The 12,037-nt window shown below is 43.9% G+C and overlaps 1 protein-coding gene across 1 annotated transcript in view; it reads right to left on the bottom strand.

Moving 5' to 3' along the window:
- Positions 1-550: 550 nt before the first annotated feature.
- The window catches only part of ncanb (neurocan b), a gene marked incomplete at its 3' end in the record, with an annotated part of 110,234 nt that continues 98,747 nt past the window's right edge, over positions 551-12,037 (bottom strand). Inside the window, exons 11-15 of the mRNA XM_084548803.1 lie at positions 11,856-12,014; positions 9,518-9,600; positions 8,816-8,960; positions 1,950-2,132; positions 551-681 (exon numbers count right to left, since the gene is read on the bottom strand). Coding sequence (XP_084404929.1) covers positions 551-681; positions 1,950-2,132; positions 8,816-8,960; positions 9,518-9,600; positions 11,856-12,014 — 701 coding nt within the window. The remainder of the gene's footprint in view (positions 682-1,949; positions 2,133-8,815; positions 8,961-9,517; positions 9,601-11,855; positions 12,015-12,037) is intronic.

Here is a 12,037-nt window from a genome sequence, read left to right as displayed (position 1 = left end):
CGCGATGTCTTCCTCGCCGCCTCCGATTCTCATACGGCTTTCTCAGTGATGTCATCCCTATTTGCAGTCTTGTACTAAACCACTTCGCTCTGAAGAATGTTCGGTGCGGATCTCAAAGGTATTTTTTTTTTTAAAAACAGGTCAGCGTAGCCCCGTGTTTCAGGTCATCGTTGAGCTCAGAGGGAGAGTAACTGGGTCTTGTAAGAGGGCAGGTGAGAGACAGACTAGACCAGGAAGTAAAACAGAGAAAGTAAAAAGAGTACAAAGGGGTTTATTTATCGTCCTGGTGACGCCTGGCAGCGCTGTGGCAGGCCTCAGAGAGCTGACTATGATACGGACTCGGAGAGCCAGGGGCTGGAGCTAAGGGCAGGACTGTGTAGTGCGGGGGTGATGTGGGTAGAGGGGGCTTGGGTAGAGAGTTTTGAGCTGTAATTTTGAAGTAGTGTTTGGGGAAATGAGGACGACGGGGAGACAGGCAAACTGCAGCCGGCAGCAGAGGAGGAAAGGAAAGGGTTGGGGGGGGGGGGGGGGGGGGGGGTTATTTTTTGGTTCAGAAGTGGGCGTGGTTGTGACCCATCTCTCCTCCGTGGTGGCCTCCCTCTCTGTGGCCATGCCTCTTGTGCTTCCTGCGCTCCCTCCTGCCCTTGTGGTGGTGGCGCCTGTAGCGGTGGGCTCGCCGGGCTGGTGGAGCAAACAGAGCGGAGACAGACAGAGAGAGAGAGAGACGGTGAAATGAGAGAAAGGGCAGACAATTTATTAAACAAGTATGTCAGAGATGGAGTAAGATGAAAGGCGAGTTTGGAAAGCTGACGTAAGAGGGAGATGAAACACCGGTGGGCATCAGAGGCTCCCGAGCAGATAGTGAGAAGGAGGCGTAATCAGGCTAAGAGGTGAGAGAGAGGGGACCATGAAGCAGGGAGGTCAAAACCACGCGTCCTGAGCTGTTCATTTAACCGTTCCCATCGCTCCGAGGGAATCTGTTTCATCCCGCTCTGCGCAGACTGGCCGCCTTCAGCGAAAGGCACACTGAGATAGCCACCCACGCGCAGCTTCGGCATAAGCTTGTTCCTGGAGTGTACTGCCAAATGAGATTGCCCCGTCCCTTTCTGGGTTTGCCAAAAAAGAAACGTCGTCTGCGGCGAACGATAACAACATTATAAACCTGAGCCATAAAAACAACTCGGCGCGGAGATAAAGCGTCACAAGCAAAGGAATCTTTATCAATTTGAACAGAAGCTACATTATTTCAGTATGTCATCATTAGTGTCAAACTGTGAGCGGAGAGACTGAAATACATGGCAGGATTTCTTTAATATTTGTATCAAGACCTTTATATCTCCTCTGAAGACACAGGAATTAATGAAAAGTTATGACATCTATTATGCCGCAGTCGCAGTGAGCAAAGAAAAACTCAAAGGCAAGGTGTATAAGAGATGTGATAAAAGATATCAGATTCTAAAATAAGAGCTAGCTTCTGCAAAGACATGTGCAACATCATCTATTGACTGATACGAGAAAAAACTGATAAGAGACCATTTAGGACATGCGCAAAACTACCAATGTAGGATATGATGGAAGTTGCTTTGGTTCAACTTTTTTGTCTATCTGTTGTTCTGCACGAAAAAAGTAAAAACCTGACCTCGAGCATAAAACACTTCAAAGGATACCCCACCACTTCTAAGGAAGCCCAGGAGATTGAACTCAGTCTGCAACCACAGAAATCTCTTTGCTCGCAATTAATAATAATGAGAGCAGGGATGGAAAGCATGAATGCACACGGTGACAGCAGCTCCCGGGGGCAGCTAATGCAAGAGGCTCGCTCTTTTGGACCGACGCTGCCAGGAATGAGACAAATGGAAATGTGAGAATGACCTAACAAATGGAAACACAGCTCTGAGCCTTGTTGTCTGCCGTCACGCTCTGTGGAAATCTTGCCGCGCAGCACTCACATTTTATGCAGATGATTTTAGGCCGGTCCCACTTGCCATTGGCACGACACTTGGCGGTGGGCACGTGGCGCTGCAGGAAGCCGTCGGCGCACTGGTAGCGCACTATGGAGTGGATGTCGTAGTGGGAGCGCTTCCGACCGATCAGGAAGGCATTATCCACGGTGGGAGGGGCTCCGCAAAGCACTGCAGAGGCAGAGATATACACAGTATTAATCAGGTTGTCTGCTTCTTTTTATTCACATTTCCTAATGAGTGATTAGTCGATTAAGAAAGTATTTAGACAATAACGAGCTTTACAAGCATACTCCACAAAAACTATAACATTCAGTGTGTATCCTGATTGTAGGGATGAGACTAAAGTCTGAGTGTTCGCAGGACAACGTGTCTGTCCCAGTCTGCTTGTGAGCTGACGCCTGTCAAAGTAACAGCGTTTCAGACACAAAAAGAGTGGAGGCACGATCAGAAAGATGTGCACACGAGCTGAGATGGAGAGAGGACTGACACTCCGGTCAGAGACTGACAGGACGGACAGGCCCCGGGGAACGCTCAAACAACTCTCCACAGTGCTCCGGTGAAAACAGTAGGCAAACGTATTTTAAATATGGAAACAACCACATTCCTGCATCTGAAGCTAAATCCTCATAACGACATTTAAACATAATGTGCAACAAAACCATGGAACGTTTATAAGGTTTAATGACCTTGGATTTGATTTATGCTTGGATTAGACTGACACTAGATTGACAATATACTGCAAGCAGACAGGATAAAACTGAGAGCAGTGGTTCCCAAATGTTCACACGTTGATCAGACATTATTAGTTTTACCAGTTTTCCGTGCAATTTTGTGTATTTATTACTCTTACTGTCATTTGAGGCAGAAAACTAAGAGCCAGCTAAGAGTCTGATGTGCTACTTTTCAGGCTTGAATGTCATTTACACGCTGCATGGCTAAAAGCAGCCGCAACAAGACTTAATCCACAGAAATCAGAAAATATTTACAATCCTCCTTAATTCCCTTGTCCTTGTGCTAATACCTTTTCAATTCTTAGGAAGGGAAAGCAGTGCTGTTGACACAGATGCAAGGTTTATTGCCACATTCAGGGGCAATGAGCTCTTCCCACCTAGAAGACAAACACTGACTTGACACAAATGCTGGGCTAAAAGGTAGGTGTCCATTAGCCTTCGTCTCCCTGCACTGTTAAATGATTTCTCACAGAGCAGGGAAGCTCGGTCAAAATGTACTCGAGCCGGTACAAAAGGGAACGTTAACTTTAATGGGAGATTATTAGAGTCAGGAAGGATCTTTGTATAATGAAGGCTAAAGGACGCATATGGCTGCTGGCAATGGAGGGACTTGGTGTCTTTGAAAAACAAACAAAAAAACAATTATAAAATGTACTTTATAAAATACACTAAACACACTGTTTCATCTTCAAAGCAGAGAAATGTGAAGTTTTCAAAATACACGTGTGGTCTTTCGGTAGTCATTTGTCATTGCTTAACATTCGTGTGCTGTGAACAGGAAGCTTCCAGAGGTATATTCTGTGCCAGCGTGGTGGGGGGTCGTCAGTGTGAGTTAGTGGGACGGGGAGAGCTGCAGACAGATAGCTGCTCGTCTATATGGTCTCACAGCATCCACATAACCACTGGCAATCATGATAGAACAAATCAGAGACATGGAAATATGTGTGTGTGTATTCTTTGTACAGCACTACTGGGAGCGAGTACCGCATGGAGACCGTTAATAAATATTGTTTATTAAATAACAAACTGCAGGGCTTCTTTGTGTGAACATCATCAGCGACAGATGCTGAGACCAGCTGAGACACAACAGTTTTATTTTACTGTTTACTGGCTTACCAACCATGCTATACAGGACAGTGTGTCTGAGTCTAAACTTGCATTTTTATTCTATTTTGATTTTTTTTTTTCACGAAAGGTATGCTCTAGGTATTAGCTTATATTAAAAAAAACTACAAATACTACATATTTTCAGATGGAGTATTTACCAAAGTTTATTTGAGTCTAAGGAGTCCCACCTTCTCTTTTAACAGAAAACATTTTTGAAAAAACTGCACAGGAAAAAGGGCTCACTAAAAACAACTAATGATGCTGTCACTGTGCCAGCATGCACATTAGGGCGTTAAATGACCAAACCTGAGCTGACTGCAGCCGTTATTATAAGAATAATAATCACGGAAAGCATATTGAGAAATACCCTCATTTCTACTCTCGCCAAGTTAGAAGAGAAGACTGACACCAATCTCATGTCCCTATGGAGCTATGGCAAGAGGTTTGTTATCCGTTATTCCATCCATTATTTATTACAGCTTGTCCTCTAGAGGGTCACGAGGGGGCTGGAGCCTATCCCAGCTGTCATAGGGCAAGATTCAGGATTCGCTCTGGACAGGTCTCCAGTCTATCGCAGGGCTAACACAGAGAGACAGACAACCATTCATGCTCACATACACACCTACAGCCAATTTAGAATCACCAGTTATCCTAACAAGTATGTCTTTGGACGGTGGGAGGAAGCCGGAGTACCCGGAGAGAACCCACTCAGGCACAGGGAGAACATGCAAACTCCACACAGAAAGGCCCCAGCTGACCAGTGGGTTCAAACCAAGAACCTTCTTGCTGTGAGTCCAAACTGCTTTACCACTGCTGAGGTTTGTTAGCTGAACCTAAATGAAGACAGGAACGAAACTGCTCCAAGGCTGTTGTTACCCAAGCACTTACTCTCACAGATATGCAATATTGGCTCATTTTGTTGAATAAATGTGTAGACAATAATCATTTTCTGTTTTTTGTTCTCTTTGTTTACTTCCAAGACTTCAGGGCTGTTGTTTTCAGTCATTTTTATGCAGAGGAACCCAAAAACTTCTATGTGGCACTCTTTAGAGCCCAGGTATGTCTCTGAAAAAGCCAGCCAACGTTGAAGAAAGACAAGCTTACCATTTCCCCCTGCCGTCTGTCTTTATGCCAAGCTAAGCAAGTCACCTCCTGGATGCAAGTCACCTCATCTTTTGCTGCCTGGACAAGCTCAGGAAACACAGGGCTCGTGAGCTTGTGATTACGATGCTAAGGTGTCGTGTTTAGTGTTCACGTGGTAACATTGGCTTTAGGCACCTCTAGGCAACAGCTGGCAGTTTAACAGTTTATCAAGCTAATGACCGGTAACTTAACGCAGGAAATGCATACATATACATATTGTAAAATGATGAAGAAAGACTCCATTGGACTGAATTCTAATACATTAACTTAACATCCTCCAGTTCTGAAACCACGACATAACTCCTGAACTCAGATCTCACCAAAATTTCCACTTACAAGTTTGTGAATACCACAAGAGGAGAACGCTCATATGGTCTCTTCTTGTGAATATCTCCTAACAAGAATGTAGTTACTACTTCCTGAAATGTTGGACTTTGGTAAAACTTCCTCTTGCTTTTGAGGAGCAAAGAGTCAAAGAGCAAATCATTAGGTCTCCCTGTGCAGAATCTCTGTAACTATCTCTAGCAGCAGCGTCTGCAGGATGATGAGGTGAGTAGTCTGTATCTGGTAGGGTTGATGAAGAAGGTCTACCGCTTCATTTTATCTTCTCTGTCCTCTGTAACTTTCCAGATTCATCTTCAGAATAACAGACAAATCGAAACAAATATGATCAAACTGGAAATATATTTTCCTCAGCAGACACAGGCGTATACAGTACATGCCTCTCAACATGTCATTCCCTTCTATACCAACAAAAAGTCATCTATTGGAGGCTTGTGTATTTCACCAACACCTCACACTGTAAGCTGGTACTTCATACAGAACAAATGGCCTTCCCCTTTTATTTCAAATCTCCCATTTCAGAAATGGCAGGTTTATGTGTACCGCGTGATGATTACATTTCACACCAATGGACACATGAACTGCTGAAGGCACTGACAACAGTCTATCATTTCCCAAAGGCGCTCGGCGTGTCTGCTGAGCGTGTCATGCAGAATTAGATTTCCTCTCTCTGTACATAATAACCCATCAAAAATAGTGGAATAATTTCATAATACTTACATGTCCTCATCCTCGCAGGAGGAGCTCGGAGGCAAGGGAGTCTATGTGACGCTCTCGTCAAAACGTAAATTTAAAACTTTATAAATGATCTGGCAATCAACTATCACTTGCCAATGTTGAATCAGGTTAAATCAGCATTATATAGTATATCACTCGTTTTATTCACCATTTGTATACAATTTTTAAACTTTATGCAGAGATTTAGGAGGCAGTTTTCACTAAATACATTTAGGAAATCAGAGATGGTGTGAAATCAGCAGGTTTAATGTTCACTATGTGATTGATGATTGGATGCTTGTGTGACTGGTCTGTACAAATAATATGTATGATGAGAGTTCGCTCCGCCATCTCATCAGATGACACTCTCACCTCTTCTGAAATGAATGAAACATTTTCTTTTTGTCACCATCTGCGCGACACGTCATCCTGACTGACCCCCAGGCGGATGATCACAGACTTTGACAGCCTCATTCTCATGTGATGAGAAGACGAACGGATCACATGAGCACTCATAATTAGAAATCAGGTGGGGGAACGATCAGCATGGAGCAGACAAACCCCCGCTGATAAGACAAGACGGTGCATGGGGGAAGTGGGGAGAAGATGAAAAGATGCTGGTGATTATAAGTGACTGATTAGGGTCAGAGGTGGGCTGCATGTCGGGAACTTGTGACAGGGTGCATCAGAGGTGGTGCAACACCTTGCTTGTGAGGGAAATCACTTTATTTTCAAACAAGAACAGAGCAGGACTCTTTCAGGAAACTTCAGAAGTTGCGTTCTCCATGCTCGTGGTTTCTGATGACAGCACCATTTGGTAAAGCGAGGAGCATTTGAGCATTTTATACATTTTAAATCAATTGTTGAGAACTTGTTGTACCTCTCTCCCTTTTATCTGTAAGTGCCTTAAAAACCACTACTGTCGCTGACAGGTGAAGTAAATAACATCAACCATCTTGTGACAATCCAATGTTCTGCTGGGAAACTTTTGGACCTGGCATTCGTGTGGATGTTACTTAGACATGTACCACACACCTAGACCAGACCAGGCACCCCCACCCCATAGCAATGACACTCCTTGATGGCAGCAGCCTTCCCCAGCAGGATGCAGCCTGACACAGACACACACACAAAACTGTTTAGGAACAACTAAAATAAACATGAAAAACAGCACAAGGTGTTGACCTGGCCTATAAATTCACTAGATCCCAAACTGATCAAGTATCCGTGGAATGATCCACAGAGGCCCCTCCCGTCAACCCACAGGACCCAAAGGCCCCCACTAACAACATTCTGTTGCCAGACACCACAGGACACCCTCAGAAGGCCCATGTCCATTCTCTGATGAGTCACAAATGTTTTGTAGGCACAAGGGAGACCTACACCTTATTAGGAAGGTGGTCATAATGTTATGACTGATTGATGTATCTACTTATTATTAACCAACTAATACCTGCATCTACTGTCAACATCCATGTAGCATTATAAAGATGGCGTTATTGGGATAATCCTGTATTAAGAACACTTCAACCAGACAACCTAAGAGTAAATAATCTAAGCAGGTGTAAGCCGCTTTACACCTGCTTAGATTATTTACTGCTTTACACCTTAAAGCAAAGCACAGGAGTCCAGTTTACAGTTACACTAAAGAACAATCGGGCATATTTATGATTTTTAAATATATAGAATGTTATGACATCGTTGATGTATATAAGTTTGGAGTGAAAACTAAAAAAAAATGGATGCGGGGGGGAACTTCTGCTGACCACTGTTAAACAGCAACATATAATGAATGTAGAAGGCTACAAATACCTTATAAATCATACACTTTACTTTGCCTAGCTGAAAGAGTCAGGCACCGTTTTATAACTTAAATCTCCACGGTAAGTTTAGAGAATGCAGCCACCAGTGGCTTCATGTGTCCCAGTATTTCTCTGAAGAGGCTTGCTAATCTCCACCTAGCTACATATCACTACGTCTCTCCTCTTGCCATTGGTTGTAAGTCTGACCTGTATGCAAATGTGTGGCAAAAATAAGTTCTAATAGGCTCTCAGAGGAGCATGGCGAGGCCTAACTCCGACACCCAACCGGGCCAGCTGCAGCAAGGGACACGGAGAGAGCAGTGTATGTAGGCGCTTCACTAACCAGCACATTTGCTCACTTGTTTCTGACTTGAAGTTTCCTGGACGTAAAGCAGAAAATATCTCCACACCTGGCAGATGAAATGTTGCTGTGATATGAGCAGTACGTGGAAAACTTTCTAAAGTGGAGCTAGGGGATGATGAGGGATCTGAGGAAGAGAGCTGGTGAGCGGTAACAAGTGTGAAGTACGTGGACTGATTGAAGAGACTCAGTGCTAATCTCTTCCACCGCAAGGAGATGTGCGTAAAGTAAAGCATGACACAGTCAGGATGTTCAGAACCACCCGAAGGTACGCGTGCTGTCAGCGTCTACGCCTCAGAAACGGGCTGTAACACTTGTGAGCTGCTTTACATAAAAAACACTCCAGAAACATTTCATCACCTTTCCATCTTCTGAATCTACTTTAAAGACTGAACAGGATTTTCAACTAAAGAACTGACGGCAAAGTAAAAGTTGTATCTCCTTTGCCCTTTTCATCAGTCTCCCTCTGCCGCCTTCTGTCCTGTCACTCTTTAAAGCTTGCAGCCACTTCCTCCTTTTCCGGTGTTCTTCTTTTACATTTTCCTGCTCTCTGCCTCCTTACCTTTCTGTCAGTCATTTTAATCACCTGTTGGAACTGCAGAACTCTCAACACCACCCTCTCCTCTCCGTCCACCACACTGTACTCACCTGTTCCCTTCTTGCAGACGTAGGGCAGATTGTAGTTGCAGGGCACGTCGTTCCATTTGCCGTTCTCGTGAGAGATCATCACGACGCAGTCCTCACCTCCGGCGAAGAAGTTGTCAGGCTGGTTTTCGCGCCAGTTCTCATATTGCTGCGCACACATCGGAAAACACGCAGAAACAAATCTGAGAAACCCTAAAAAAGGCAGTTCTGTGTAACAGCCAAGTAATAAAAATTGAGATTGCAGCTGAAAATGAACTGCCGATGTTTCACGCCCTCTGCAATGTTGAGCACCTCCAAATATTTTCTCTTTCTCTGGTGCCTTAAAGGGGAACTGCTGTTTTTTACAACCTGGACCTTATTTCTGGCATAAAATATGGTCGTTTACTCACCCATATAACTTTTGTGCAATTCGTATTCCTTCAGGAGATAATTTGATCTGCATATATTCATATAGTGGGAGTGACTGGGGCACCAAAACGCAGCCTCTAAATAACGCATTATGTGCCGCGAAACTTGTTTCACCATATTTTGTTATCGTACGCTAGTGCTATTCCCCGTTTAGTCCGGAGTTATTACACAAAAGTTATATGGGTGAGTAAATGACCGTATTTTATGCCACAGTAGCAGTAGTAACAGTAGTTCCCCTTTAAATTCCACTGGGATCGACACCTGGCTATGAGACACTGCAGAGAGTGAGTTCCTCACCAGGTCCATCTTGTCGGTCCACTGAAAGTCATCCTCCACTGTGCGATCGTTCAGTCCAATCCAGGTGTTGTCGTGGCTCAGGCCTGCATAAGATGCAACAGAATACATTTATATATAGTACACAATTTTATAGTGCTTCATCACATGCTACAAAAACAACAAAGATGTCCTGCTGGATGACAACCCTGTCCTGGAAGTGAAGCTCACCAAATTCTAATCAGTTCATCCTTGGATGATGTTTGTGCCAAATTTGAATAAATTCCCTCAAGGCGTACTGGCAATGTTGCATTTAGAAGAATAGAATGGAACGACAATCCAAAAATAAAAAATAATGCCTTCATGAATATTGCTGGTGTGCAGCATAAAAAGAGAGCCATAAAGTGGACGAGATGACGCTGGTGGGGTTACGGTTAAAATGACTTTAACGTCAAGTTTAAAAAAACTGCTGATGGAGCGTTTTCACTTGTCCATCCATGCCAAATAAATGTCTGCATGCTCATTCTGACTCTGCAGGCTTTCAGTTTTAAAGGCTATACCCTCATGTTTTAATCAGTGTTTACATTCTCAGAGTTCACAAAGCTCCTCCAGAGCAACAGAACCCACCAGACAAGTGTTTCTCCTTGTATGTGTAAAATCAACAGACTGCTTTTTAACATTACATATTGTGTTGTTATTCTTCTTTGTGCTACCGGTTCCACGCGTGAATCCTGACAGCCCCAGAGCTGGCCGGCCCTCAGCTGTGACTTGAACAATAATGGAGATGTAGTGTTTGTGTCTGCGGTGCACTGCTGATGAGATTTCTGCTTCCCCAGTGGTGTTTTGGGTTAATCTCATTTGTGTGTTAGGGTGTCTATGTGCGCTGGACGCGTGCATGTGCTTGCACACACTGTATGTAATGGAATTTCAATCATGGTGTATCTGATTATCATCATTACCAGGCCCATTAATCTTACTAATGGCTCTGCTCCCTGTATTGCAGGGGTGGAGATGTCCATTTTCGAGGCAATTGAACACACTTTAGGTGTCTGTGAACGTGTAGAAGAAGGGCCTGTGCGAGAGGGTTGGCACTGTCCTGGCATCTGCCTGAGACAGAAGGTGGATACGGGATTACAGGGGCTCATTGCTGGTTGATCTGGTCTTATTACACCTCAAGTGGCTGTGGAGTGCTGCCAGTTAACAAAGAGGAAATGAAGGTGTGTGAGACGCCACAGCAAGGCCAAATGGATATTAGTGACTAATGCTGACTGGCACTAATAAACCGCTCTCTGTGGCCAAATATTTAAGTCCATGATGAACATGCTTTGAAGACTTGGGAAGCATTAAAGCAATGTTTCATCCTGTAGTTGTAAGACAACCAGAGAGATATATAAATGTAAATGTAGCTGATATGACACACAAACTCAACTTCCCAAGTGATCTGAAAGTCTCACGTCATGTTCACATAACTCCAAATGAATTATAATTAATTCTGTTTTAAAAAATACCGAAATATTTGTCTCGAAACCAGCCTCATTGCGTTTTCCGGCACAGGACACAAATGGAGTTACTCCAGACACTGTTCATTGATTTCAGCATAAATCACATTCAAAGAAAGTATATGATAGTGCATTAAATGTCCTGTCACAGACACTTACACCAGAGCCTGCAGCCGTATTTCATTGTAACAAATGGCGATACACATTTATTTAGCTTTAACAGACTTGGCTCCTGAGGGTGTTTCTCAGCAGGGAGTGCAATAAACCCCTACAAGGGCTGCTCACAGCTGAGCCACACAGACATTTATTACGGAGTTATGGAATACGTATACGGCAAGAGGTGCCGTCACCGAGTATGGAAATAATAAAGGGGTAGATATCAATCAGGTGAAGACAGAGAGAGCTGGTTAGATTTCCACCATTGAGTCGTTGCCTTTATTTAAACTGAAAGATGGATTGTTCAAAAGTATATGAATATAATAAGTGTCACTTTTTAACTTATAGAGGTGTGAAGTAGGAAAAGCAGCTGGTTTTATAATAAATTTCTGAAGGTGTTCATCATTTAAACGCGTCTTCAAGATGATTTAACGACTCTATAAGGTCCTGCTGGGGCCAGTATTTGATAAACTATTACCAAAAGACCCTTTGTCAAGGAGGATGGTCAACTGTAAATACAACTACAAATGAGCCTAAGCTACTGTTTCTGACTAAGGTGATGATGAAGTGGTTGGAGACTTTACAATATTCAGCGTTTACCCAAACTTATCCTTTTAACATTAGTTTTCCTGCGATGTAATCAAATAGGAGTAAACATCAAGCAGCATTTGCATACCCTGCACTGTCCCTCTGCCTCCTCCACCCACCTCTGATAAAGTTCTGCTCGGCCACGCTGTGGATGCTGGCCAGATGGCCGCTGTGCTCCCTGCAGTCCTTCTCGGCGTCCTCCCAGGTGTGCCTGCGGCTGAAGTACCTGTAACAGTGGCCGTGAAACTTCCTCCACGTGTGCTCGCAGCCCTCGGTGTCTGTAGGTGCACAGGGGTGAATT

This window comes from Chelon labrosus (assembly GCF_963514085.1).
Source record: "Chelon labrosus genome assembly, chromosome: 7".
Lineage (NCBI taxonomy): Eukaryota > Metazoa > Chordata > Actinopteri > Mugiliformes > Mugilidae > Chelon > Chelon labrosus.
This window is presented reverse-complemented; position numbering and strand designations above follow the sequence as displayed.